The sequence below is a fragment of the Colletotrichum aenigma genome, assembly GCF_013390185.1.
Source record: "Colletotrichum aenigma strain Cg56 chromosome Unknown KSG_Cg56_contig09, whole genome shotgun sequence".
NCBI lineage: Eukaryota > Fungi > Ascomycota > Sordariomycetes > Glomerellales > Glomerellaceae > Colletotrichum > Colletotrichum aenigma.
In genome coordinates this window covers 302,488-330,388 of record NW_023500915.1, presented here as the reverse complement: position 1 = coordinate 330,388, position 27,901 = coordinate 302,488, and the positions used below count along the sequence as shown (strand labels likewise).

The following is a 27,901-nucleotide window of genomic DNA, read 5'->3' as shown; positions in this document are numbered from 1 at the left end:
ATGTCCTTGGATCATAAGATACCTGCAATGACGAAGCTCGCTTTCTGGCAGGGAATATGGAGATAGAAACGAGCGAGATGCGAGAAGTTCGTCGACATGAACCCAAGCCTGCTGGAGGGCAGGTCCGAGGCATGATCATCATCAGACAATTGTGTCAGCCCACGTTCTTCACGATACGCATGTTCCTTTGTGGAACGGCCATGATTCCGACCTGGAAGGGCCTCTGAGCCATGCTGTGAACGCCTGAGTGCAGATAGCCAGATTGATGCCACCCTCGACAATGGCACTATCCAGTCAAGACCATTCTCAAGATGACATAGATGGAGTGACGTCGTTAAATTCTCCGTACCGCTTGTATGTGACCAATGCCTTGACCGCGATGCGCCTCGTTTATGCCTACCACTTCCTATGCAAATATACGTAATGTCTAGTGTCTGTTAAACTCCTCGTCAAAGAAAAAGGAAGACGACTTCATGGTAAGCCATCCCCAGAAACACGCACAGAATGTGCTGGCTGAGGGATCGAATATGAATGAAAGAAGTCGAAGCAAGTGCCTTGTAATAGTGCTGTACCAACACTTTTGGGTATATTGCACCGGTCTAAGTCTTCTACTTACGAAAAATGGTATCAAGACTGATGAATTTGGACAACAATGAAAGCCGCAGGAACCCCGAGCACGTATCCGTCAATCATCACCTTTCCATACGCTCGTCATGGATAAGGGTCACATTATACCGCTCCTCTCCTCTCCATACCCTACTCACCGAGTTGCACTTCGAGACCGCAACACGCATGTCGGACATCAAGCCACCAGGGCCACTGGCAAATACGGCCGTTCTACCAGAGGCAGTATTATCCACGAAGTTCCGAACAATGGTGTCTAGCTGGGGATGCCCAGAGGCTTCGCCGCTCGTCGTCTCCGTCACAACGCGTGACAATACTTGAGCCTGCTTCTCATCGGAACCAGCTGCGTCCTCCGACGTAGATCCAGATTCAGAAGCCTCAATGGCCTTGCTAGATCGGCTCGGGGGTTGACTGCGAGCATCGCGCGTTGCAAAGATGCGGATAACCACCTTTGGACCATCACTGGTCTCTAGGGCATCAAGTTCGGGTTTGATCCAAGCAACGTCGCTCATGTGTCTTACGACCCAGACAAGCTCGAGCTTCCGAGAATTCCCCGAGTACCTCTTGAGGCTTATCAAAGCCGGAAGAACGTACGTCACTCCAGTACCACCAGCGACGCAGAGAATATTGACATCCGAGGTGATATTTCGAATGATTGGGTCTCCGTATGGCCCCGTCAGTATCACTGGCGTCGTGGGCGCAGCATGTTCCTTGTCGCCGGAGAGGGCGGCAAGCTTTCGTGCGGCGATCTCGGCCACCTTTCTGGTCTCGCCGCCCTTGGCACGGAAAATGTATGAGTGCTTCGTCTTTCCGTTCACCGTCAGGGGCGCGTTAAGAGGAGTGAACGGGTGAGACTGCCAAATACTGCTTTCGGAGAAACACAGATAGAAGTGCTGGCCGATGTGCCATGCGTCATGAGGATGTTCGAAGTCGAGTCGGACGACATCGCCCTCCTCCGCGTCCGGGAAAATCGTCAAGGCAGCCTGGGCAGCAGAGAAGCCCATGCCCTTGCCCTCGATGAAGTTATGGTGTAGTAGAGCCGTTCTGATACCACGGGCAGCGCGATCCAGGAACCAAAGAACGAGAGATGGAACCATAAAGCACTCGAGATTCTTCCAGTGACCGATACAAGCTCCAATGTATAGCATCGCAAGAACATAGTGAGACTTCCGGAAGAACTCATATCCCGTCAGGCGAATAACCGGAGGCAGACTTAGGACGTAGAGTGCCATGAGGAAGAACAGGGCGATGCAGCCCCAGATCATGTATAGCTGGGAGATCCACTCATTTGCGACGGACGGTTGAGGCTGGTACAGTCGAACTTCGACCACTAACCACGCGATAGTGTGCAGACTTGACTGAATGACAATGATGTATCCTAGCCAGCGGTGAAGGAAGTTGAAGTTCTGGTAGGGGACTCCGGTGAGAAGAGAGAGGATCGACTCTCTGGTAGCAAAGAGAACGGTCAAGGGCGTGAGAGCGTAGGCAAGGATTCCGAGACGATCAGACCAGGGGCCGAGAGTAGTTCGAGTGTTGTAGACCCCTGGCATTTTCTTGACGGGCGTTACCCAAGTGGTGTAGATCATGCCGACGAAGGAGAAAACCAGAAGGTAACCAGCCAATACGGTCAGGATTAATACCTGAAGACGCGTGGTGCGTCCAAAGATGGGTCGGACACAGTCGGGAAGGAGATAGCGGTTGACCGCAGACGAGGTGGCTTGGCGGAGGCGGTGGACGAAGCTCTTGCTCGCGCGTGTGTCTTCTAGGAGGGCAGCACGAAGGACGTCTTCCTCGGAGAGGGATGGAATGGCCCGTCTTCCAATGGCCCAGATCAAAAGAATGCCGCCAATGATGATCCATAGAATACCAACGTATAACATACCCCGGTCGTGGGAGCCGTAAACAAGATCAAGATATGCGCATGATCCAGCATCGTTGGTACAGGGGACAGCTCGGTCTGCATAACCCCAATGAGGCTCTAAGGACGAGGCTTCGCTGAGGTTCTGGATATGGCGAGCTGCCAACTGGCTCCTAAGATGATAGTCCATTCTGTAAGAGATGCCTAGCTTGTCGGTAGGTCGGCGCCTGAAATGGGGGCAAGCTTGCGAGACGTCAGCGCTCAGCGCCGTCTACGTAGGTTGACTTGCAGCGCAATGTAGGGTTGCATAAAGAACGAGGCCGTTCGCGTGTCGTTCTGCCGTCGCGAAGTATTGCCGAGGGAAGGAGGCTTGATGGCGAGATAGTGAGGAAGTAGGATGACGATCATCGAGCGAGGACTGTGCTGTATTGCCGATGATGGTCGTGGCGTGGGAAAAACCTAATACGGGAGCTGTTGGTCGTTCTGGGACGAGAGACTTTGAGATGACGGTGGACTAGATAGCGACATCCGGCGACGCATTTCTCTTAAGGCCCAGGGGACGATGTGGCAACGGTACTAGGTAAGTATCGTCGCATTCTCTGCACGGGAAAAACGGGACGAGGCGGGATTTGAGAGAGTTTATGGGGTTGGTCAGTTAATGTAAGGGTCTTGGTATGTTTCCGGTTTGGGGCGGCTCCGCGGTGTTTCGATCCGGGATGAGAAGCGGAGTTATCTTGATAGCCAGATGCCCCATACTAGGGCCGCTTCGGCGGTTGTTGACTTTCTTTTTGAGCAAGTTTGTGTGTCATCAAGAATGGGAGAGCTGTGATGAGCCAGTTGGCTAAGGTCCAGACCCAGGCTGGAGCCCGCGGTGAAGGGAGAGACAGGGCCTGGCCATGACGAGGTCCATGGATGAAAGCCGTGTGGTTCTGCCTTGACGCAGAGCAACAGCGGGGTTTATCCACGTCCTCGCTGAGCAAGACTTGAGGCCATATCAATCATATCAGCGGAGGATGGACTGAGACATTGAAGAAGCAATATCCGGCTAGGGACTGACCGTAGTGAAGCAGGTGAATCCACAGGACGCACTGATATGTCGCTGTTGGTCTTGAGATGGGAGCCAATAAGTTAGCTGACCCGATCCAGAAACACGGAACTTGAAGTGAAGGAAACGTGGAATGAGCAAGTTCGAAGTGAGCATCTTTGAGCAAGTTTCTGCCGGAAAGCGGGCCCGGGCCGGGGGCGTCGATCCACTAAGGAGGCCGCGGCGGGGTTGGCGCGGACACTACACTACGGTAACACTGAACAGGTGCGGTTCCAAGGCCCACTTGTTCTCCATAGAAGAAGTTGAGGCTCAGAGCGCATTCACATTTCTTCTTGCACCTTGATAGCATCAATAAGATGCGCCATGCCAGATTCCTGCCCCTACCACTCTGCTCTAATTATCCCATGGTGGTGTTTGAGCAAGTGCATTGCGCTACATTTTTCAATTGCAGTTTGAATTGTCATTTTTGAATAGGTTGCCCGGCGGGAAACGGTACCCACCCGCATCTGTACACGGTTTTTCGTGGTACCTTTTCCGTACTATATGGAGGTACCTTACGCAGTTAACCTCCGAACCGGCTTAGCGTGAGCAAGTTAGAGGGTCCCCTCCGCGCTCACCTCACGATGGCCAGTGGGAACCCAACTTGGCAATTCGACTTGGCAAAGCACCTGTCACTGCCACCTCAACTCTGATTTCTTCTGCCACCAATCATAAAGTCACTTCTCTAAGGGCACGTCAACTCTTCAGTCCCAAATCTGGACCCTTGTTCCCGCCTGTCTTGAAACTTGCGCACCACTTAGCTTACTAGGATCGATTCCCCCGCGACCCAGAGCTTCTGCTGGTCGCGTTTCCCACTGTTCGGTTCACCCGAACCCACTGCATGTCTGCTTGCTGCCGAACTCGCCCGTGCATCTTTCCTCTCGTTGCGGGGCAATTTAATCCTCTCGCTCACCCTGCGCTCCAACCTTTCAGCCTTCCGTCTTCGCATAGATAATAAGCCACCCCGGCCCTGACTCCTCCCTGCGGCGCCGGTCGTATGAGCTGCCACCGTCCCCGATCGAATTGCGCTTTGCTACCACCACTCAGAAACCGAACATCGCAACCTTCTGGGGCTGAAGTTCCTGCAACTTCAGAATCGACACGCTACGAAAATAGAGCCACAGACCTCGCGGCATAATGGATCACAGCTCTATGAGCAGTTCCTCGGCGGACTGCAAGATGTCCATGCTGTGGAACTGGTACACAGTTGACGCTTGTGCGTATAACCAACCTAATGGGCACTGACTGCCTAGCCTACCTAATACGAGCATGCTCGCAATTGTGTGACATCTCAACCTTGAACGAATTCTCGCTGACCTTTGCCCCTGACAGGCTTCCTTGCCGAATCGTGGCAGATCAAAAATGCCGGCATGTTCGCTGCCAGCTGTATCGGCGTCGGTCTCCTCACCGTTTTCCTCGAAGTCTTTCGCAGATTAGGCAAAGAATACGATGCCCTCATTCAACGCCAGTTCCAAGCACGCGCTGCTGAGCTGCAAGCTCGCATCCCGAAAGAAACCAATTGCTGCGACCCTCCCGCCGTCGTGGCGCCTCAGACGCTCGTCTTCCGCGCATCCCCCCTGCAACAATTTATTCGCTCAATAATCCACGCCGCCACCTTCGGCCTGGCCTACATGGTCATGTTGCTGGCAATGTATTACAACGGATACCTCATCATCTCAATCATCATCGGAGCCGGCCTGGGCAAGTTCCTGTGCGACTGGCTTGTCTGCCGCATCACCCTCGACGCACCAACAGCACCAGGTCCAAAGGCTCCAGGCATTGAGGAGCCAAGTGTGTGCTGTGGCTGATAAATCCTGCTACCCTATATGTTGTATGCATCTTTTCAGCGGTGTTGTGGCGCATGATCATAAGGCACTGTCGCGTTGCGATCGGTCAGGCTGGGACGGGGGGACTGGGAAATATTTTGCTGTCTAATGCTCAGCAGACACTTGGGTTGGCTACGAAGCAAATAATGAATATATACCCTTGTTTTTATTGACAAATGCCTCGGCGCAACCTTGTTGTATCATAGGATTCTCACCCCGTCAGATCCTCAATAGGCAGTTCTCCACTACCCAGCATCCGCCCGCCCCATACTAGTAACACAACTTCAAACCGATCAAAAGCTTCGGCTTCAAATGCTTGTTCTTCGAATTTTCAACAGCTGTAGCTCAACAACTGTTGGACTGAGACCAGTCGCCCAGGGTCTGAGACAAACGTGAGATCCGTCATTATCATACACACATACTTGCATAGTCAACCCTTGATTGAGTCAACCCATCTTACCTACAAACACAAAACACACAGGTATCGGGCTAATGCAAGAACTAAAATAATTACCTGGCCATGCGTTACGTTGCCAGAACAGCACTCAACCAGCAGCACGCTAATCGAAAACCACCCCCCTAATTCCAATGTTCGGGTGTGATTCATGTGAGAAACTTAGCTCCCTCCTGCTTAAAGAGCCAGTCGCTGTTCGCGTCCACCATAAAATTCGTAATGTTGAATTCGTTGCCCGGAGGAGCTGGTCCGCTGGAGCCGCCGTTCTCGCTGTTTGCATCAACGCCCGATGATGCTCCATTTTGCCCACTGGGCCCGCCAGCCGCATGCTGGATACCGGCGATGTTCTCATTGCCTACCGGCAGACGTGGCACATTGAAAAAGTCAAAGACATCCAAATACTCGAGCTCATTTGGCGCCGGTGTTCGTGCGGGCGTAACGCTTGGTAAGCGGCTGTGGTTGGGCACCCCGTTCGCGCGAGGCTGCCGCGAAATCAGAAAGTCGAGGTCAAAAGCCGTCCGGCGCATGTCGGCTAGTATCTTGACTGAGCTCGGGGTGACGCCGTCTCCCTGTCGCTCGCTGTCGCGGTGTTCGTCCAAGACGCGTTGTAGAAGGCCGCAATAGCGCGCTGCCACTGGCCAATATCTCCCCATCTCGCGAAGGGTTTCCACGAAAAACTGGATTTGAGGTGAGAGTTTGTGTTCTACGGTTGACCCGTGGACTAAGAGCAAACGAGAGGCCACCCAGAGTGTAAATGCGAAAGGGGGACCCAGCTTCGCCAGCAGGCCATTGTTCACGACGAATTCGCCTAGTGCGGCTATGTTCTCGACTGCGCCGTGGCATCTCTGTGAAGCACTGTAAGAAGGGGTGAATATAGGAGACCGGGTCGTTGGATATGCCGCTGACGAGTGCAGTCGGATGACTGCTGTGTGGTACGTGGCGTGTAGCATGACCCAGCCACAGTTGAGCGTCTTATTGCCAGGCTGGAACAATTTCGCCATATTGCCGTATTCACCGGGGAGACCGAATTTCCACGATGTGAGCATGTTGTCCAACTCCTTGTACCGCATTTGCCACTGCTCAACATCGCTCAACGCACTGATATCCACAGGCTGCTTCAAGAACTTGTGGATCTTGGAGAGGATGGCCAAGATCTCAATGTAATACGAGAAAGCACCGAGATTCTCCGGCTTGTTGATGTCATACTCGGGGTTCGTATCCTCAGGATGGTCTTGCGTACGAAACCACCGCGTCTCGACCTTTTGGTTCTTGATCCACAAATCATCTCTGCAGGGCAATGTGCGGTCGATTTCTTTATCATCAAGTGCGAACTCGAAGGCGGTTGCCAATGTGGCATAGCGGTCCAGAAGATATATCATCCAGAATAGCCGCCGTCGTGACTCTTCTTCGATGAAGTCCTTTGGCTCCGGGAGAATCATGGCCCTCAATGTATAAATTGATGTAAAGTTGGGCGAGACTGAGAAGGATGTGCTCTCAACAGCCAAACCCAGTTGCACGACCGATCTTGTGATCAAAGCCATGATATTCCACCCTGGCGGGCCATTGCTGCTCCCTACTAGATCGAGGGCCAGAATCACCAACGCTTGGAGAGCCTTAACCGAAGAATTTTCCATGCCATACAGCAAGACTCTTTGTTTGGATATGGAATGATAGTGCTGCCGGCTGTCCTCCGTGAGTCTCGAATCGGTTGAGTAGCGCAGGGTGGTGGCTACGATGGCGTGGAGAAGGATGCGATCGGTCTCTTCAAGAGTGGAGGGTCCGAATAGAGAATCAAGGGTCGTTTTCCTGTGCAGAATCGGGCACCATGTGTTGATGTGCTTGAAATATAGGTCTACCAGGGCATAGAGCAAGTCGTAAGGTGGAAGCTCTTGATCTGGTGTAGTTGAGGTCTGACTCTGGGCCATTGGAACGTCAGGCGAGTGGAGTTGCGTCTGGTTCGTGCCGTAGTACTCTTGAGCCGCACTGCTTGGGTGGGACATGGCAGCCACATGGCTCGGAGGTGCGGGCATACTGCTCATGGGCATCTGCCCCTGAAATTCATGCATTGAAGGCGTCGGGGGAGGCATGCCAAACTCCATGGACTGCGTTGAGGGCGGATAAGTGGACGGCTTTTGCAAGAAGAGGGCAGTCTCAGCCTGTGGCGTCCTGATCGACTCTGACGGGCGAAACAAATTCGCGGCTTCTCGTGGAGTGCCGTGGTCACTGGGTAGACTTGGGTTGCTGTTTCGTATACTTGGCGCCGTGCCATTGTGTTGGCTGGAAGTCAGAGTTGCCTGAAGGATCTCGGCATGCGCTCTGAGGATTTCCTCGAGCTTATCCAGGCGTTGCTCAAGTTCCCGGCCGTAGCCTGCGCGAAGTCCAGGCTTCTTACGCTCCTTGTATTCGCAAAGAGCACCATTGCGACTACACCAGCCGCAGGAAGGCTGGCCACGGTCGCATTTTACCTGTAAAGCCGAGGTCGGTCAGCTGCAGCGCCCTTGCGTCTTCCAACGGATGCTTATGAGGCCACAAATCAAAATGAATAACGCTGTGTACGCTTTGAGCTTGCCAACACTACGGTGGTAATGAAGGTACCACGACGGAGGATCGAGGAGAAACTGGGGACAGCAACTGTGGAGGTGGGTAAGGGGGAAATGGAGGGGAGCGGAAAAGGAAGCTGAAGTGGACGCAACGGTACCTTTCTTTGCTTACACAGCTCGCACCTTGGAATTGGGTTGTTAGCTTCGGTATTTTGCTCGGAAGGCACATGCTCTGGAGACGGTGACATGGGGAAGACGGGGACGGCAGAGCACAAGGGGCATATCAGAGACAAGCAGGCGGGTAAGAGCAGGAATGAGGCGGCGAGGTGTGGGGGGGATATCAGACAGAGAGGCGAGGCAGGTATCCAGAAAACGGGCAAGGCTCTGACTTGGTTTAAACAAAGACAAAGCACAGTAAAGGTAGGGCAGGAAGGACGGAGCAGAGCGAGTACGGGACGGCCAACCTAAGCGAGGTTGTTGTTGGGCAGTGACGGGATTGGGATAGGGATAGAATGGAGACAGGACGGAAGGAGAACTAAGTGGACGGGCAAGGGGAATGGAACGGAACAGAACAGTGAATGACTTACGAGACAGATATGGGTCTCTTGCGCTTCCCAAGACGGGTGACATCCTGATCGTCCTGGTCGAGATCGTTTTCATCAGCGCTATGCAGCTGGTTGCCGTCGTCAGAGTCCTGGTCGTTCAGGGACTGGGTCTGGAATTGGGTCTGCGACTGGTTCTGGTCCTGGTTCAGATTCTGGAGAGACTTGGTGGTGTTGGCTGCAGGCGGTGACCGGCTGCTGAGAGCGTGTCCGCCATTGTGCTGCATCCTCAGGTGCGCGGGTCGGATGGGCGACGCGACGCAGCGCAAGGCAGTCGTCGGGTGCGCGGGTGCAAGGCAAGGCAAGGCAAGGCAAGGCAAGGCAAGGCAAGATGCGTGGTTGGGTATGACGCGCGCAGCGAGGGCGGCAAATTCGCTGGAGTTGCAGGCGTTTGTGCGATTCGCAACGCAAACTTCGGGAGAAGCTTGGGAAGCTCGGGGTAATGTTGAGCAGAGGGTGGGAAAAAAAGGGCACAGGAACAGGAGGCTGGGGCGGAGGGCAAGAGGAGGCTCGGGGTATTTTTGTTTTTCGTCCCACACGTGCCGCAGGCCGAACAGAAGAAAATGATGTGACAACCCCGGACGGCAGCAGTGGACAGACAGACAGACAGGCAGACAAACGGACAGGACAGGACAGGGAATGGAATGGCGGCGAGGGGAAGGTGGATGGGGGGAGGGAATTCGGGGGAGGGGAAGCGAAGCGGAGAGGCCCGCGAGGGGTGCGGAGGTGAGTGTGGAGGCGGAGAAGAAACGGGCGCCTCGGATTGGACAGACTCCAACAGATGGAATGCCAAAACTGCAGTAAGCAAACTGTGGAGGCCACGCGGGCAGAATGTGGAGGTGGCTTGAGATCCGTCATCTAGCGGCTGCGCCAGGCCGAGGCAAGAAAATTCCATTGCCTAGGTACGACCACACTGCAGTAGCATACCCGCAAATGGTAGGCTCCACGTGATCAATCACGAGATGACACACCTGTGGCCGCCATGTGCGATCCGCCGGCGCCGGGCAGACCTGGACGGGAGTCGTGGTGCGGAGACGGCTACCGCCGGCCTCCCAAGTCGGGCTGCGACCGGACCTGGAGTCCTCCGCAGTGGAGGAAAGCACCTGTTGATGCCTCAGGAGAAGCAGCCTATCCAAAGGTCCCGGACTAGATCTCGGGCAGAGCTGTCCCATTCCCCGAATGGCAATTGTCACGAGACCATGGCTGGGATTCGTACGGAACAGAGCTCACCCGAATTGACTCTGAGAGACGCAGACTCATCCGCCATCGCCTTCCGCAAGCCCAGTTATACACTGAAATGTCCGATTGGCGAGCGCCTGCAGGGCTTTTAGTCGAGCCTTGTGCTACTTACTCGATTGAGTTCGTTGTTGGTCGAGCAGAGAAGCTTGTGTTCCATGCCGTGTTCCATGCCGAACTCGGCGCGTCTTGCATCCGCCGGAACGACATCAACCTGGCTGGTCATATCCTTCAAGTTGCTGCCCACGCCAGCAGTTGATCGGAGCCCGGCCGACGCACGGAGAGGGAAGGACTTCATACCCGCCTACCTACCTAAGCATAAGCACACTGCAGTGGACCTGAGGTAAGGAGGGTCCTCCGTGCCCTGAGCGTACGCTGGAGCTTCCGAACCCCCATGCCGAGTATCAATGGATCCAATTCCGCCTGTCGGGACATCTGACACCGATCTCCAAAAACCTTCCCGTCCACCGCTCACTACCTTACCTCAGTCAGTGAGGCAGCACGAGCTGAATCCACGAGACTCTCGGCCCAGCCATGCCTTGTTCACCCCCACTAACCTGATCATGTTGCCGTTGCCGGTTTTGCCCAGTTGCTCCTTGCCTGGCTGCCTAGGTTCCGTCGTCTGATAAGCTGTCTCTTGTTTTTTTTGTTTTTTTATCCCCTCCCTTCGTATCCAGCTCGGCTTGTCTGTTTCGTAAGCCCGCCCGCATACCGCATGGCGACTTCCTCCAATTATTCTTAAAAAGACGCTGGTGTATTTCTCTTCCCCTCACATTTTCTTCCCCCCCATCGCTTTTCTTCAACCGCATCGTGGCTCTCGTAATTGTCCCGCAGCGCGTCACTCCCTCTTCACTACCACTTCCACCCCCTCAGCAAGAGCCATACAGCGAGTGACACAATGGCGTCCGTGAGGTCATTCCCCTCCATCAAGGAGATTCGGACCTTCGTTATTGGCGGCGTCGGCTCCGGAGGCGACTACCACAATGTGAAGGGCGGCCACTGGTAAGCTTCCCACCACGTCGCTCCGACTGCAGCGGTACGACGTGTCACAGAAGCGCGACTGACACTGATTTTCAACAGGTTGATTGACAGCCCCATCTCCACGCCTTGCTCGCGATGGGAGCAATACCGCAATTCCAGAACGAGCTGGGGCATCAACGTCCTGGGCTCGTTTCTCGTCGAGATTGAATCCTCAGATGGCACCGTTGGAATTGCTACTGGCTTCGGAGGTAAGATGGGTGTATCCGCGACGCCTTTCTTGGGCGAGACGACGGAGAAACTAATTTGCTAATACACGACGCACAGGTCCTCCGGCTTGCTGGCTCGTCCACCAGCACTTCGAGCGCTTCCTCATCGGTGCCGATCCACGCAACACGAACCTGCTGTTCGAGCAGATGTACCGAGGCTCCATGTTTTACGGCCGCAAGGGTCTGCCCCTCGCCGTCATTTCCGTCATTGACTTGGCCATTTGGGATTTGCTGGGCAAGTTGAGAAATGAGCCTGTCTATAGACTTATCGGTGGTGCCACCAAGGAGCGACTCGATTTTTACTGCACCGGCCCTGAGCCGGCTGCGGCCAAGGAGATGGGCTTCTGGGGCGGCAAGGTTCCTCTCCCCTACTGCCCAGACGAGGGACACGTTGGGCTGAAGAAGAACGTCGAGTTCCTGCGCAAGCACCGTGAGAGTGTCGGCCCCGACTTCCCCATCATGGTGGACTGTTACATGAGTCTGAACGTGCCCTACACAATCGAGATTGCGAAGGCGTGCGAGGACCTTAACATCAACTGGTGGGAGGAGTGTCTGTCCCCTGACGATACGGACGGCTTCGAGCAGATCAAGCGGGCACACCCGACCATCAAGTTCACAACGGGCGAGCACGAGTACTCACGGTTTGGGTTCCGCAAGCTTATAGAGGGCCGCAACCTCGACATCATCCAGCCCGACGTCATGTGGCTGGGTGGCCTGACAGAGCTGCTCAAGGTTTCGGCGATGGCGTCCGCCTATGACATTCCTGTTGTTCCTCACGCCAGTGGCCCGTACAGTTACCATTTTGTCATCTCACAGCCCAACACGCCATTCCAAGAGTACCTGGCCAACTCCCCAGATGGCAAGAGCGTGCTTCCCGTGTTCGGTGATCTCTTCCTGGACGAGCCCATTCCCACCAAGGGATATCTTACAACGGCAGACTTGGATAAGCCTGGCTTTGGCTTGACGTTGAACCCCGCCGTGAGGTCAAAGTTGATTCCAGGCAAGGCGCTGCTCAGCACCAGCATCGTAAGAAACTAGCTACCCACCCACATGCGATTGTAGCAAGACTAACAGTAAGATAGGAGAGGCCTTTGAAGACGGCAGAGGAGCAGGCGGCTGCGAACGTCACGAATGGCGCTTGAAGTACAAGGAGAGAATAGAGGCGAACGGCATGCACGGTCATGAAATATAGAGGCGAACGGTGGTGGAGCGCTAAGTACTGTCTACGGCGGGGAGCCATTACAAACGAGACCCTTGGGACAGTGCCGCAACCAGCGGCCATGAATACTCTCATAATGCTGTAGCAATGGAAATGAATTGGATGTTAATATCGGCTCACTGTGTTCTTCGTTCCCTAAGCCTTCGGTCTCTGCCGAATTTGACATCAGAAGTGTGCCTTGATCTAGACGGCCAGCAGCAGTCTAACCATGGCAGTGATTAAGTGGCTGAGAGAGATGATATCCATCATCGGGACACCCGAAGGGCATGACGCACCGGAAAATCCGAGACAGGCGATGAATAAATGGCGTCGTGTCGCCCGAGGTCGCGGAGCAAAGGCCGTCTCAGCGGCGTGGACGTTGTTAGAACGAGGGACTCCCGACTGTGCTTGGTGGGGTTGGCTCGCTGTAATGAGGCCCGAGGACGCGGGGTGAGTGACACTAAGTAGAGAATGGACACAGCTCGTAGTGGGTCCATGGTGGGGGTTTTAAGGGGCTCACGGTGCAGTGAATGGAACCTGACATAAGGTACCCAAGGCAGCCCAGGCACCTTACACTATGGAAGTGATCTGGGGGAGGGGACACTGGAATAGACGGGCTGTGCCTGGGCACCTCAGACACCTTCTGGGGACGGCACTATCTTACCTACCTTACCTTAGGTTGAGTAGGTAAGGTAGGGTAGGTAAGGTAGCCCGGTAGCCTCGATGATGCTTTCTGACAGAAAGACACGATGCCTGCGCATTCTTTGCTACCCACCTACCTACCTACCTTAAGGTGCATTCCTACTGGCAACAAAGATTACCAAAAGTACTGACCTGCCTCACCTAAGTTTAGGCACCTAATTACTACCTGCCTTACCTTACCTACCTTACCTTGTATACCAACTTGGGCATCGTGACTCGGTTCGTCGGTGCTCCAAAGAACCGGCCTCGCTGCACATTAACCCCTCGTGCTCCTCCCGCGTCTCCGCCTCCTCCACCGCCGTCACCCACACCACCACACGATCGTCCGCAGCTACAAATAATCTGCCGGCCAGCCACTCGCCCACCCGTGTCAGAACGTACGCGCTTCAATCGAGAGAAGACAGCCGGAAGAGAGTCAACGAACCATCTTGCACGCCATCAATCTGAAGTAGGCTACGATCGATCTTGTCTAACCCCTCCGGCTTCTCCTCACCCGTGTCGCCGTCCCCTCGCCGTCGAACCAACTAAATCCTCCGACACCCTTGCCGCCCAAGACAACCCCGCACCCGACATAAAATCAACCTCACCTCCTCCAGCTTCTGTGCGACGTCCCGAACTACTGCGCAGGCAATTGACATCAATATGGCTCCAACCAACCTTCTCGCCGGCAAGACCGCCATCATCACTGGGGGTACCACCGGTATAGGACGTGCCATCTGTCTTGAATACCTCAAACAAGGAGCCGATGTGGTCGTCAACCACCTGGGCCTTGAGAAGGACCAACCTCATCTCGATTCTCTCGAATCCGAGGCAGCTTCTTTGAGAACGGCGAACCCTAACGCCGGACGCTTCGCTCATCAAGTTGGTGACGTTCGCGAGCCCGAGACCGCCGCCCAGCTGGTGGCTCTCGCCGTTAAGCACTCGGGCAACGGCCGCCTCGACGTCTGTGTCTCTAACGCTGGCATCTGCACCTTTGCCGAGTTTCTCGACTTGACGCCAGACCTCTTTACCAAAACTGTCCGCACCAACCTCGACGGTGCTTTCTATGTCGTACAAGCTGCTGCTCGCCAGATGAGCCAGCAGTCGCCCCCGGGAGGCAGCATCATAGGCATTTCATCCATTTCTGCCCTCGTCGGTGGCGGTCTGCAAACACATTACACTCCCACCAAGGCCGGTGTCCTCAGTTTGATGCAGAGCACCGCTGTTGCTCTGGGCAAGCATAAAATTCGCTGCAACGCGTTGCTCCCTGGCACCATCAAGACCCAGCTCAACGATGAAGATCTTTCAGATGATGCCAAGCGCACATACATGGAATCCCGCATTCCTCTGGGCCGCACCGGAGTGCCGTCCGACCTTGCCGGCCCGGCCGTCTTCTTGGCCTGTGAAGAGCTCAGCGGTTATGTTACCGGTGCACAGTTGCTCGTTGATGGCGGCCTCTTCGTCAACCTTCAATAAGCGCCATGACCCCTGACCTGTTCGGGTTTCCATTTTAGTGTTTGGTATCGGGGAATCCTGCTCGAAGGTATCGTAAAATAGGAATGAGGAATGAGGCATCTTGCAAGACGAATGAGGGATAAAAGGGAGATGCACACGCACCTCGCACGCGAAGGCGCTTTGGTTACTACCTGCCGGCCTAGCCTGCGTTGCCCATTATCAAGGGTGAAACGCAGCTCCAAGGATGGATGGATGTATGATTGATTATTAGCAAGTGAGCGGCGTCTCCCAGAATCCACCTTCGTGCTCTGGCCATCCAGTCACGCCAGCCCATTGGAACCATGACCCTCCATTATTCCCTCGTGGAGCCCCTCAGCCTCCTTGGTGTCTGCAGAGTAGTAGTACCATGGGCTCCTGATACTTGTTTCCCTCCTCTCATTCTCGCCTGTCGTTGTCCATGCTATTTTCTACCCAACAAGCTACAACAGGCGAATAGGATCTAGCTAAAACATGCAGCAGGTTTATGAGGAATGGCAAGGCCCGTATGTCCAAACTGTCTCTGGTGGACTGAAGGCAGACAAAAATGGATGGCAAGGGGAGTTGCAAGGGGGGGCGTGCATATAAGTACAGAGACGGCGGACGGTGACGGCATCACAATGCGAATGGCGAGTAGCGCGCGCGGTGGCAGCGGGACGCGATAGCGATAGCGCCGGACCACGGCCTGTTTCTGTTCGGCCAACGTCCTGCCTCGTCTCGGCAAAGCTGACCGATGGCGTAGCTGCGCAGGAGAAGACGGCGAGGCGCAGGAAAACAGAGAGACAAAAGGCTATGGATGATAAAACGCGCATCAAGAGGTCGTCCCGAGCCTGTGAGAATGCCCACCATGCCCACCATGCCTTGCCTGCCTGCGGCCTGCCTGCCTGCCCACCCTACTTGACCTTACCTCGCGCAGTGAGCCTGCAATGCGTCGCACATGTCACTGGGAACGCAGTGGATACTTGGGGAATGTGTCGAATTGACCAACACATACTGTACGAGTCGAACATTTGGCCATATGCTTCATTGTCCCGTTGCCTATGCTCCATTGTCCCTCGTGCCCTCCCACTCCTCGGACCCCAAGAGCAGATACTGTGCGTATTGCGCCCGTCCCTCAACAGGGAGGGTGGGAGCAGCCAGTTCACCCACAAATGTTGATGAGGGACAGACCGCGGAGCGACGTGCCCGTGGCGGCGGGTACAACGTATGTGGATGGCCTGGAGATGTTGTGGAATTGTGGTCCTGTTCGCAATGACATGGAGAAGCCGCAACGAGACGTCATTCGCCGAGTCAGTCGCTGTTAGCCCAGATACGTTGGCAGGAAAACGGCCTTCTGTGGGCAGTTGCCAAGGATCAGCATTGCTAGACTCTCGAATCGACTTTTTTCTTCAAGGCCATGCCAGCCGTGCTTAATTAGCAGGCAGTGAGACAAGCCCTGTCATGCGGAACCGGTATCAGAAAAACCGTACCTTAGACACGCCCGAGGCCTTCCGGGCCCGACCGCTTTCCAAGCGCCCGGTTCATTGCCGCCACAAGCGCATTACCTAAGCCAGCCGATACTGCGGAAGTTCCTTCGGCCCGTCTTACGGAGCCCTCCTGGTCCAATCACCCGAGAATCCGGCCTGTCACATTGGTTTCTGAACCCTTGTCTGTACACTAGTGTCTCGAATGGGTATCCACCAATATGACGTCACTACGGGCTCTCCGGACCCGCTATGATGGAGCCCGCTTGGCCACCACACGGCCAGAAGTCTCACGTCGAGGCTTGCGCTACGTATACACTTTTCCAATCTTCCTGACACCGACGCCCTCGCTCTCACCTCATGGTGCGATTGCATTCTCGCATTTGTGGACCACAATCTGTGCTATCACGGCAGGTTGCTGGCACCACCCCTGTAACGTCTAGCCGTATCGCAAGGAACGATCGATAAGGAGCAGCACCTGGATCCAATAGGAGTCATGGAAGGGGAAAGGATGGGAGGAGGGGGAGGGGCAGTGGAGGGGCATCCTCACAGTGTTCTCTGCCCTTTTCAGGTGAGAGGCATCACACAAAACAAAAGCACCGATGTACCATTTGTACTACCTAGAGACAAGGTGGCGCGGCATATACTTTGAAAGATACCGGATCAAACTCCCGGCTGTCTTTACCTTTCGTTGGCCCGAGGCGTCCTTCTCTCTAACTGCGTGTCGCTTCTTCTCTCGCTTGCCTTGTCCATCTTGGATGTCCCTCCCTCATCATTGCTGTTTTTGGCTGACCATGCCGCAAGCCGCAGCACCCGTCCGAAAGTCTTGAAAGTTTGCTTATTTCAGGGTCCAACGGGCGTGATGGCGGCTTGCATGTGCACTCGCCAAGGCCGCTTCGGAAAGGCGATCGCTGCCGCATCAGTCCAGTTATCATCATCCCTCTCGGGACATTTCGAGGGCCTCTCCTTGCTTCTCGGCGGAACCTTTCGCAGCCGCAACGAGGAACCAGAAAGCCAAGTCTCCACCATGACGGTTGGCAAACTGGGACTGGATGGAGCCTCGTTCACCATGCTCTCTCTCAAACTGCCATCTTGGTTGGCGGCTCGCTGGGTGACTCGCTCATTTCTTTGCCCGGCCCAGCCTTTGCGCCGACCCCAATCTGAATCTCACCGCCGTCGCTCCGCTTTGTGCCCACGTTTCTTTGCTTTCAAACAGGCGCGCACGCACGCAGGATACTTTGGAGATTGGGCACTGAGCCTATCCTAAACATGTACTGCTGTATCCTGTAGGAATCAGAATTCTCACCACCAGGTAAGGTCCTTGTGTCTCCCTCAGTGGAGCACTCAGGTCTAGGATCCAAAAAAACTTCTCATGCTACTTCGCCTCCACGTATCCACGGACCATGCACGACTCAAGAAACTCATCCCAGGAGTATCAGTCAACAAGGGCCTGCGTTTGCCTGGTTTTTGCGGAGACATCCACACGTTGGAAAAAGAGTGCTCCAGAAAGAGAGCTCAGCTATTAGAGTGAGACGTCAGCGTCAAGTCAAGATGCTCTCATACCTGGACTATATAAACCGGTGGTCCCCAGGACGCAGTTTCAAGATGATGCTTATTGCTGCTCCATCATTCACTTTTCCGATTCATCAGCGCTTTTGACCTCTTTATCTTTCAAAGATTAAGCTTGGGTGCATTCTACTACTCACCACTTCACTTGATTGCGCACCAGGAAACTAGTCTGCTCCCTCCGTGTTCGACTCCCCTCATAACGGTTATAAAACATGGCTCCCAACCACCGAGCTTCGTCCACCGGCAGCTTCATTGAAAGCATTGTCGCAGCCCGCAAGGAACTGGACAATCTTGCTCTGAGCACTCCTGAATCCTCTCTGGATGGCTCCGCCGGCGGCTCTGCTGGATCATCAGCTCTGGGTAGCCCTGCCGGCGCGCTGTCACCAGTCACGCCCACAATCGACGCCCCTGTCGCTGACAGCTTTGCTTTCGCCTTCGACATCGACGGTGTCCTCATTAGAGGAGGTCGGGCAATCCCCGAAGCAGTTGAGGCGATGAAGGTGTTGAATGGCGACAACGAATACGGTATCCAGATGTGAGTTGTCACCCTGCCCACATCGCACGGCCCCACTTGTATCCGCCGCATCGTGGCTTTTCTGCTCGCCAATGATGGATGCTAACATGCACGTCTAACAGTCCGTACATCTTCCTCACCAATGGCGGTGGTAAGACGGAAGAAGAGAGATGTGGTGATCTGTCTAAGCAGATGCAGATCGACATTTCACCAGCGCAGTTTATCTGCGGCCACACTCCCATGAGGGAAATGGCCGAGCGCTTCAACACTGTCCTTGTTGTTGGCGGTGAGGGCGAAAAGTGCCGCGAAGTTGCAGAGGGCTATGGCTTCAAGGATGTCATTACACCCGGAGACATTATCAAGCACAACTCCGCAACAACCCCCTTCCGCAAGCTCACCCAGGACGAACTTACAAATTCTCGCGAAAGAGATTTCACGGATGTCACCATTGAAGCCATCTTTGTTTTCGCTGATTCCCGAGACTGGGCTGGCGACATTCAAATTATGCTCGATCTCGCCATGTCCAAGGGAGGCCGTCTCGGTACTCTGAGCGAAACTTTCGACGAGGGCCCACCGATCTACTTCTCTCACAACGATGTCGTCTGGTCTGCTGCCCACGATAATGTTCGTCTTGGCATGGGCGCTTTGCGCCGCATGTTGGAGGTCATTTTCCGTGACGTTACCAAGAAGAAGGGCAAATTGCACACCCACGCTTTCGGCAAGCCCCAGGTCAGTACCTTCGAGTTTGCAACGAGATTGCTACAGCAATGGCGGCGTCAGCAACACGGCTTGGACGCACCTCCCGACACCGTCTATTTTGTTGGGGATACACCGGAGAGTGATATTCGGGGCACCAACGCCTACGATGAGCATGCGGACAATGAGTGGCACAGCATCCTCGTCAAGACCGGTGTCTACCAAGATGGTACGGAGCCGGCTTACAAGCCCAAGGCGACTGTCGATAACGTTCTAGACGCTGTGCGCTACGGCATCCAGCGCGAGATTCGCAAGAGGGTTGTCACATCTCTGAGAAAGGACATTCTCGGTGAAGAGGAGTGTTTGAAGGCTCTTCAGTCGAAGGACAGCGCCGTTTTCACTCCTCTGGAGGAGCGTAACCAGCCAATTTTGGGCTAGCGTGGTCATGTGAACTTTGTGATCTAAGAGTTTGTTTGCTAGCGAGCCACTTCCTTCTTTTTCATAGTGTTGGGGTTAAGAGTTTAGTTCGGGGGAAAATTGTGATACCACAGGCGTTTTCCAATCAACGAGGTATATGACCGCAATCTAGAGTTGCGAGACTAGCTACAGCAGAATACACGATATACAGGCGCCATTTGACGCCGAGGGATTTGAAGCACTTGAACCTGTACCACCGTTATGACACACTCGGTTTGATTTTCGCGCCCAACACCTGGCAATTATCGCCAAGCTTCGAAATGCTTGTTTATGGCACGATTAAGGAGGTCCCTGAAGCTAACTCAACTCTTGGCCGGCTTCGTTACAATTTTTCACGCCGCTGCCGAACCATGTACATGGTGATTGATTGGCTTTGGAGGACTATGAAAGGTAATAAGACGGGACTGAGATGCCGAGAGGGATCTGGTCCTACCCGTTTGGGCTGATGCCTAGCCTGCGCATCTCCGTCATGCTGCGGCCTCGCGCGGCGCCGTGTTATTGTAATACATGCCAAGTCCGGCCGGTGTTGGCGTTGGTGCATTGTCCCCCCCCCCCCCCCCCCTTCGGCTACCTGGGCCGCCGATCCCTTTCCGCTCCGTGTTTTCCAAGTACACCAGCTCCGAGGTAACATGACTTGGAGTGCTGCAACGGCGGGTTGTTGTAGTAGGGTTTGTCTTCATATGCAAGTGGAACATGTGGGTATGGTGGGTTCAGAGATGTTGGTGAAGACACAGAAGGAGAGCATCCTGAGCATGTCCTTAAATGTGCAATGTAGCACGTAGTTGCAGATGTAGTTGCACTGGACATTACGAGAAGCATGCTCGCTCCACTAGCATCTCCTCTTTTGTCTCCTCCTCCGCATCCTCCACGGCCCCATCACTTTTAACTGTTTCCAGTCGTCATTGCATTGCTGTGGTGAGATTCGGGTGCATGAGGAACGGATTCCGTGAAGGTAAAGCTTCCCCACCTCGCAGAGGCAACCCACAGTGCCGCGTCAACGGCTTCTTGACGCCTTTGGCGATCGCTGATGGCCTCCTCTGCGCTGCACGCGATGGAGAACCCGGGAACGTTGGCGCGTTCGACATCCAGCCAGCCTCTCCAAGCGGCCACTATGTCGCCGGCTCCGATGGCTCCGATGACCACAGTCCCCCACAACTCGCGTGCGCCGCTATTGTGCTTGCCGTAGAATATCCATTGCTCGGCCGCAGCGACTTGCTCCCTAAGTTGGTCTGGGGAAATGCGCTTTGGATCGGCAGGGCCATTGGTGCTGCCGGTGATACCACGGCGCGCCGGACGTTGAACGTACACGTGACGGATGTCGTCGACACCGCAGCAGAGGCGTGTTACGTCAAAGCGGCCTTCTGTGTCGAAGATGAGAACCGTCTTGCAGTGGGGCGCGGAAACGAGGCCCGACACAAGCCGGTAGATGAGCGGGAGTTGACGGCCGGTGACGGCGAGAGGAATAGATTGTGTAGCACGAAAGTTCTTGACGGCGAACGCATTCAGGAGTGGGATGGGAAAAAAATTAGGTCGATTCTTCCTTTTCGTGGGGTTGACGGGCTTGTGTTCTGCGCTGAAGACGTCCAAGACCTATCGAAACAAAGTCAGCTGTATGACGATGACAAATGGCGAAAAACAGATCTGTTGTGACATGCTGAACGGAGCCTGGTGATGGTTTGATGCAAGTAGTCTGGGGGGTTGAGGTGTGTGAGTGGTGAGCTGTCTGGCTCCTCCACGGACCAAAAGTTTGCGTCGGCCGACCCCCCAAAACACCGACCCCATCCACCGTCCACCATCTACTCAACCTCACCAGTCCAGACTACTTATCGCCTCTCATCTTGTGGCACACCAACCTGTTCTAGCGTGGTCTCTTTGGCGTCGCCCAAGAGCCTCCTGCCCCTCATCGAGAGCCGCGAATACTTTTTCTTGTCCAGATATTTCTTCATCCTTGCGGTTGGTTTCGACGCCGCCTCTGCAGTCGAGATGACCCCGCCCTGCCTTGTTTTCGATGCGTCGGATTTGCCGCGACATGTGCAGGCGGACCTGAGAGGCAAAAAGCGCAAGCTTGAGAGGGGTGCTGATGTCGATTTGTCCAAATGCGCGTTGCGGGCGATGACGCAGTTTAGATGCACCGTCAAAAACCCCGACCGCAGAGACAGCCCCATTGGATGTTGGCCTATCATGCGGGTTTTCCGGCAGTAAGTCCGTTCCCAACTTTGTTCTACTTGGCGAATCTCATGCTGCACGAAATCGGCGATTTGATTCATTCCCATGGCATGCCTAAGATTACTGAACATTACCTTCCATAGATGCCAGGACAAGAAGGGTACATTTACTGTTGAAACCACAGCATGGGAAGGGCTGAATGCTGGTCCCAAAGATGGGCACGCCAATACATTGGGCTTGCGCAGTACAGACGTCCGCCAGGACCATGGCAGAGAGGGAAATGGCGACCAGCGGACGTATCATGAATGGCCAGAGTTGTGGGAGAAATAGAAATGTTCTGGTGCTGGATAAAGGCAGGCGATCCAAAAGCTACGAACAGAGTTCACGACCCCTTTAAGACATGAAGTAGATTGATGTGCAGTATAGAGAGACCCATCAGTTCCCTTGGGAGCTTTGTATGTTAGACGGACTTTTGAGTTTTTCGTCTTTTGAGGCACTGGTAACAGTATCATGTTCGCGACAAGCAGCACGTCTGACTAAGCGCCTCACACGCCTCGCAGCAATGATTTCTGCGCGTCACACCATTGAACCGTTGCCCTCGACGTAAGGATAGTTCTCGACTCGATTTGCTGGTGTGTATGGTACAATCGGGGTCGGTTGACCAGCTGATGAAGCCCGTATCTTGTCTATACCCACGAATGCTCTCTCAATCCCATCGCTAATCGAAGAAAGTGCCCTCGTTTTCTGCCGCCACCGCAGTCAATCGTCGTCGTTGTGGTCATTTACTGCTTCTGGCCACGAGCCTCGGCCTTCTGCTGCTCCAACTTGGCGTAATAGGCATCGCGAGCGTTCGTGCGAGGCATGTGGAAGCCGTACCTGACACACGGTTAGTTCGAGCATGTTTGCGTGAAGCATCGGGCGAATCTATTCCGGTGTTCGCATACCAGTAGACATTGGCCATAGCAAAGCCGAGACCTGCGAGGAAGTTAGGGTACTGGTCCGAAGGGTGGGTGAATGCTGGGTAGCGAGCGCATCGATGCATATCCCGAGGATGGCCCATGAAGGAGCGCAATGGGGCGGCGCAATTCCAGCTGCGGACCAAAAGAGGACTTCGGGGAGAACTCACCAAGAGCGATGCCAAGGTCGAGGACCAGGTTGCGTCGCAGCATCTGTTGTCCGCTGTTAGCCAACAACTGTTCATGCTCCGTAGGCCCGGCGACTGCGGCTCAAGGTGCTCAATTGATTCGGGAAACGTACGCCCGTGATGGGCTTGACAGCAGTAGTGCCGGCCATTGTGATGCGGAGTTGAGTGGGAGTTGTGAGTGTCGATTGAGCCGATATTTCGTGTATCCGAGGGTGATTTGGAGATGCTCAAGTCCTCGGGTAGCTCGAATGGTCTGATGAATTCGCGCGATGGAGTCATCACGTGATGTTAAATTCTCCCCATCCGTAGGTGACTTGTTCCTGACCTTCCCGCACTTCTCACATTACCTAAGCCAGGCAGGCCTGGGTCTCTGAATCCCCCTCCATCTGGTTGGCTGCTGTTTGGCGTCATCGTATCCTTACATAAGCGTCCGTTGCAGTGTTCCTGGCTCGGTGCAAACGGGTCAACTCCGGCTAAGGACTAAGGTAGATCCACAGAACGACGGCCCGCATTGGCCCGGGCGCAACTCTCTGCATATCAGATGTTCTGATCTAGCAATTTTCTGCAGGAACGGGAATGGCGACGTAGGATTGCTGGTTTATCGTCCAGCAGACACAACAGCAGCCATGAACATCCATCTCCCTGCGAGGAGATTAACCTCTTCCGGTCAGTTTCGAGGATTATGTTTCCCGTTCGTGAAGTTGCTACTTCGACATGGCATTGGCGGATCGACCAGCTAATCTCTATCGTCCATTAGCTTCTTCAACTCTTCAATCCATCGCACGACCAACGAGGCCTCTTATTCTTCCCTTGCGCCCGGCCACTCAAGTTCGATGCAAATGGGGCTTCTCTGGCATGTTCGGCCGCAAGAAGAGCAATCCTGTTGAGGATTCCTTCAGCGGTGGCCAGAACCTCAACGACCCCAAGATCCGTGAGCAATTCGCCAAGAAGCAGCAGGCTTCGCTTTCCAATTCCATTTTCGAAGAGGAAGTTGAGGATGCTGTCGCCGAGGGCGGAAAAACTGCCCCCGGGATGCAAAGCTCTGTGAAGACGGCAGAAACTATGTCGTACCGGGTTGACCCCGACCCGCGAGCTCGTCTACGATGGGAGAGGAAGAAAGTCATCCAGATGGTTCGTCGCAACGGCCGCGTCAGCCGCTCTGAGCGCATCGCCCAGACAGAGAAGGAGCTCCAGCATAAGAGTCCCTTCCTGGAGACCAGCGTCAAGAAACTTGTGCACCTAGCTCGCCAAGTACAGGGCAAGAGTGTGGATGAGGCGATTCTGCAGATGCGATACTCGAAGAAGAAGATGGCCCGGGAGGTCAAGTATCAGCTCGAAGAAGCTCGAGATCTGGCCATCGTCAGCCGCGGCATGGGTCTGGGTAAATCACATGATCCAATCAAGATCGAGACCAAGGACGGCAAAGCTTTGAGAGTCGACAACTCATCGAAGCTCTACGTCGCGGAGTCTTGGGTGGGAAGAGGACCCTGGAGATCCAAGTCGATGGACTACAAGGGACGAGGCAGATTTGGCATCATTCAATCACCGTCAACTAGTAAGTCCCGACCCGGTTCAGGCCCTTTATCGACGTGTATCTTCTTCATATGGGCTGACCAAGCCATTTTTAGGCATTTCTGTCGTGCTGAAGGAGGAGAAGACGAGACTACGCGAGCACAACGAGAGAGAGGCGAAACAAGCGCGGAGGAAGCCCTGGGTCCACTTGCCTGATAGGCCGGTGTCTGCGCAAAGACCCTACTACTCCTGGTAGACACTTTTCACTGTGGCTACAAAACTCCCAGTCTTGATGTCTAAAGTCGATTGGTCGACAGAGCGTGCAACACCACTCTCTGGAATTGTAAGAATATGTACAATGAAAGATGCCATGGAAACCATTACGCCGTATTTTTTCCCGGCTGTAGCCATGATGTCGCATGTGTATGCGAAGCAAATCGAACTCCTAATTGGTATAATCGCGAGCAAGTTAGGCACCACGCTCCACACCGCACCCTACCTACGCCGTACACCAAACAATCGTCAATCGTTAATCATAATGTGCTGCCGGCCGCAACCACCAAACGTCTTGTACACCAGACAGTGTTCTTGTCAAGGCATCTACCACAGCTTGGCCTGGCACAAGTCCAACTACGATCTCCGTGCCATCCCCGTCATGTTGTGACGAGTACTGTTCGGACAAATGAACGAGTGGCGGTGGAGGGTAAAAGGATAAGCCACTCAGATCATCCGTCTCGGGGACTGGCGTGGAACCATATCTTCATACCTTCGAGACCGCATTTCCAGCTCCGAGTAATTCTTGCCAGTCATGCCCACAATGCCGTAGTCTCTCCCAGAGCCTGGCATCGGTCCTGAGATCTGCATGGAACGTGTCCTGTTCTGCGGCCTTCTCACTAAGAGGTAGAGAGCAAGGGCGATTGCAAGGACGCCCACGCCAGCGCCAACGCCAATTCCAATCTTCGCTGGTACTGAGAGGCCTGCAGTATCATTGGAGAGCTTTCCTGAATCGCTCTCTGAGGCGGATCCGGATTGCGTGCCCTGGGAACCTGTCGAGGTCGAAGTAGTTGACTTGGTGGTTGATTTGGTAGATGTTGACTACAAAGATGTAATGTCAGTTGTGTCAGCCTTTCTGCGGCTTCAGGAGGGATTTTACCATAGTTGTGGGCGCAGGAGTTGAGATTTGCGTAGTCTGGGCAACCTCAGAGATCGCCTTGCTTGTTGCATCTGCCGGTGCCGAGTTGACGGGTTGGGACGAGGGTTTCTCTGCGCTGTTTGTTGCGACAGTAGCCGCTGGTTGAGCTGGCTCGGATGATGCTTGGGCTGGTGCGGGCGTGGTAGGTTGTGGCGGCGGCGAGGAAGCCGGCTGGGATGCAGGCGGTTGTGTCGACGCAGGAGGAGCCTGGGTTGCAGCTACGCCGTCATGTTAGTGATCGCGTTGCTTACTCTGTAGATCCAAGGGGCATCATACTTGCACAAAGAGATGTAACGTAATCGTTCACCTTGGTAGCGACGTCGGCGCCGCAAGACTGGGATGCACAGTCACGAACGCCAAACACAAAATCTTGTTGCTTGCAAAGGCAAGAGTTGTCCTGAGATGCGCAGCCAAATCCCTTTGCAATGACAGTGTTGACACATGAGATCTAATTACTTGAGTTAGCTGAAAGTACAAGCATAAGGAACGTGTCATTCCAGTCGACGAGTCTCAGCCACGATCATGCTGAAGAATTGAAGCAGCATTTTCAAGGCTGGGTATGACGTTAAAAAAGGACCTACACCACATGGCGGTAACGAGTCTAGCTGCGCGTGAGCAGCACCGAGAAGAACGACAGAAGCCGTGGCCTGAAGCCAGATACGACGCCTCATGATGGCACGGGGTAGCAGAGGTGAAGTCTGACGAAGGGTATAGAGGAACGAGGGCGTGACGGAGTGTTTGAACGGCTGAGAAATACAGCCTGGCCTGTGGGAAGTGATGAGACACTGGTGTGTGTATGACCAGACCCGTCACAGCGTCACACAGCAGCTCATGGTCTGTCTTGAATCTGAAGTGGTAATCTCGGAGCTGAGCTGCCCAGAGTTGGAGGTGTTGGTGGCGTGTGTGGGCGTCAACGTGGCGAGGCAAGCCCCAAACACGCAGGGGCACGTTTCGAGGAGCCAAGAAAAGAAATAACGAGACAGCAGCTGGCAGTCCAAGTCGAGAGAAGGACGAGCAGGGACAGACGATATCGACAGGTAAGGAGTAGACAGGTGTCTGGAATAATGAACGTCGGTTCAAGTGGTCAGTCGCAAGGCAGTTGTATGTCGAGGGCGGGCGGTCGAATGAGGGACAGACGAGTCAGACCGGGCGAGGAGAGAAGAAGTCTGAGAGAAGCTGGAAGGAGAAGGGCTGGCCAAGACAAGAAACAAAGGCCAAGGCCAGGCGGGAAGAATGGAAAGAGAAGGAAAAGAGGCGCCCGGCGGGGTGGAAGCGAACGTATGTGAAGAAGCACAAGAAGAAGCTAAGAAGAGAAGAACAGAGGCAAGGTTTCGAGAGGGAACAGGGCCAACCGCAGAAAGAGAAGGAGACAGAAGGGAAGAAGCCGGTAAATGAGGCCCAGGAATTGAGAAGGGAGGGCAGAATGGGGATGGAGGGAGGGATATCGACATGTTAAAAAGGAACACTGGAGGAAGGGACTAGACGAGGAGTGGACGGGGGCCGCCTGCGCCTGCGCCGTGCATTCAATTCTCCTTACTTCACCTTCCTTACCTTGCCCACCTCACCTCATCATAATGTACGGTACTAGGTCAGGTATGGTAAGGTAGAATGGTTCACATTTGGGGGCAGGACCTACGTTGGGTAAGGTAGGTAGGTAGGTAGGAAGAACAGACGAAGCCGGGGGCCAGGGGCCTGCCGTCTGGAAAGAGACAGATGGGATGGCAGGGGACACCCGAGCCGACGGGAAGGAAGTGGAGGAAAATCGGAGGTCAGGGGGCAGGGGCGGGGATCATGGACGTAAGGTAGGTAGGTACCTAGGTATGCACACGGCCACAACTTCGCGACCTTACCTACCTAGTAAACCTCACCTTGCGTTCAATACCTTACGGCCTAGTCAAGATATATTGGCGGAGGTGTCAAGTCGATTGTTTCCCCTGCCCTGGACTTGGAGGTGCCCTGTGTGCAACTCCAAGCGCGTCTGCCACTGCCATTGGCACCCGCGTCGCGTCGACGGGCTGATCTTACTACCTAGGTGTAGTTAGGTGTGGTGTTGCTAGGCTTGGTCTTGTCGCGTCAAACGTGTTCTTGAGCGGGCCATCCTCTGGCGGCGGACGGTTGTGTGCGAACCTAGCGAGGTGCCAAAGGGGGCGATAGAGGATCGTGCCGAACACTAGGTAGGTATCTTAAGTAGGTAGGTGAGGTCGACCTGCAGATAGTCTGTTTGAGGTGGGCTGGGTCGGCGTTTACCTTAGGAGGCAATAGGAGAGATGGAGGAGGGCTTTAAGAACAAGTCCTTTTCTCGGAGGGCCAGCGAGTAAGTACTGTAC

The 27,901-nt window shown here is 54.5% G+C and overlaps 11 protein-coding genes across 11 annotated transcripts; 6 read left to right on the top strand and 5 right to left on the bottom strand.

Moving 5' to 3' along the window:
- Positions 1-692: 692 nt before the first annotated feature.
- Positions 693-2,672, bottom strand: FRE2-1 (Ferric/cupric reductase transmembrane component 2; the record flags this gene model as incomplete). Its single annotated transcript, XM_037328078.1, has 1 exon — positions 693-2,672. One exon carries the CDS (start codon positions 2,670-2,672, stop codon positions 693-695), a length of 1,980 nt encoding a protein of 659 aa, XP_037173244.1.
- A 2,031-nt stretch (positions 2,673-4,703) lies between these two features.
- ctr4-0 (Copper transport protein ctr4) lies at positions 4,704-5,374 on the top strand (the record flags this gene model as incomplete). Its single annotated transcript, XM_037328077.1, has 2 exons — positions 4,704-4,782; positions 4,899-5,374. The coding sequence occupies 2 exons, from the start codon at positions 4,704-4,706 to the stop codon at positions 5,372-5,374; spliced, it is 555 nt and encodes a 184-aa protein (XP_037172522.1).
- A 621-nt stretch (positions 5,375-5,995) lies between these two features.
- CGCA056_v012832 (putative transcriptional regulatory protein) lies at positions 5,996-9,215 on the bottom strand (the record flags this gene model as incomplete). Its single annotated transcript, XM_037328076.1, has 2 exons — positions 5,996-8,270; positions 8,974-9,215. 2 exons carry the CDS (start codon positions 9,213-9,215, stop codon positions 5,996-5,998), a joined length of 2,517 nt encoding a protein of 838 aa, XP_037173358.1.
- Positions 9,216-11,122: 1,907 nt separating this feature from the next.
- On the top strand, positions 11,123-12,613 carry rhmD (L-rhamnonate dehydratase; the record flags this gene model as incomplete). The annotated part of the gene is made up of 4 exons (XM_037328075.1): positions 11,123-11,226; positions 11,305-11,453; positions 11,530-12,497; positions 12,554-12,613. The coding sequence occupies 4 exons, from the start codon at positions 11,123-11,125 to the stop codon at positions 12,611-12,613; spliced, it is 1,281 nt and encodes a 426-aa protein (XP_037173623.1).
- Positions 12,614-14,013: 1,400 nt separating this feature from the next.
- On the top strand, positions 14,014-14,826 carry DHG2-1 (L-rhamnose-1-dehydrogenase; the record flags this gene model as incomplete). Its single annotated transcript, XM_037328074.1, has 1 exon — positions 14,014-14,826. The coding sequence occupies one exon, from the start codon at positions 14,014-14,016 to the stop codon at positions 14,824-14,826; it is 813 nt and encodes a 270-aa protein (XP_037173349.1).
- Positions 14,827-18,085: 3,259 nt separating this feature from the next.
- Positions 18,086-19,521, top strand: CGCA056_v012829 (putative CDP-alcohol phosphatidyltransferase class-I family protein; the record flags this gene model as incomplete). Its single annotated transcript, XM_037328073.1, has 2 exons — positions 18,086-18,408; positions 18,510-19,521. 2 exons carry the CDS (start codon positions 18,086-18,088, stop codon positions 19,519-19,521), a joined length of 1,335 nt encoding a protein of 444 aa, XP_037173034.1.
- A 921-nt stretch (positions 19,522-20,442) lies between these two features.
- On the bottom strand, positions 20,443-21,506 carry CGCA056_v012828 (uncharacterized protein; the record flags this gene model as incomplete). The annotated part of the gene is made up of 2 exons (XM_037328072.1): positions 20,443-21,150; positions 21,414-21,506. 2 exons carry the CDS (start codon positions 21,504-21,506, stop codon positions 20,443-20,445), a joined length of 801 nt encoding a protein of 266 aa, XP_037173032.1.
- A 37-nt stretch (positions 21,507-21,543) lies between these two features.
- On the top strand, positions 21,544-22,056 carry CGCA056_v012827 (uncharacterized protein; the record flags this gene model as incomplete). Its single annotated transcript, XM_037328071.1, has 2 exons — positions 21,544-21,758; positions 21,870-22,056. The coding sequence occupies 2 exons, from the start codon at positions 21,544-21,546 to the stop codon at positions 22,054-22,056; spliced, it is 402 nt and encodes a 133-aa protein (XP_037172713.1).
- Positions 22,057-22,508: 452 nt separating this feature from the next.
- On the bottom strand, positions 22,509-23,019 carry COX9 (Cytochrome c oxidase subunit 7A; the record flags this gene model as incomplete). Its single annotated transcript, XM_037328070.1, has 4 exons — positions 22,509-22,602; positions 22,671-22,701; positions 22,853-22,895; positions 22,984-23,019. 4 exons carry the CDS (start codon positions 23,017-23,019, stop codon positions 22,509-22,511), a joined length of 204 nt encoding a protein of 67 aa, XP_037172710.1.
- A 477-nt stretch (positions 23,020-23,496) lies between these two features.
- On the top strand, positions 23,497-24,638 carry CGCA056_v012825 (54S ribosomal protein L22; the record flags this gene model as incomplete). The annotated part of the gene is made up of 3 exons (XM_037328069.1): positions 23,497-23,536; positions 23,628-24,425; positions 24,499-24,638. 3 exons carry the CDS (start codon positions 23,497-23,499, stop codon positions 24,636-24,638), a joined length of 978 nt encoding a protein of 325 aa, XP_037172552.1.
- A 464-nt stretch (positions 24,639-25,102) lies between these two features.
- Positions 25,103-26,245, bottom strand: CGCA056_v012824 (GPI-anchored CFEM domain protein; the record flags this gene model as incomplete). Its single annotated transcript, XM_037328068.1, has 4 exons — positions 25,103-25,477; positions 25,536-25,792; positions 25,851-26,022; positions 26,156-26,245. The coding sequence occupies 4 exons, from the start codon at positions 26,243-26,245 to the stop codon at positions 25,103-25,105; spliced, it is 894 nt and encodes a 297-aa protein (XP_037173053.1).
- Positions 26,246-27,901: the final 1,656 nt, after the last annotated feature.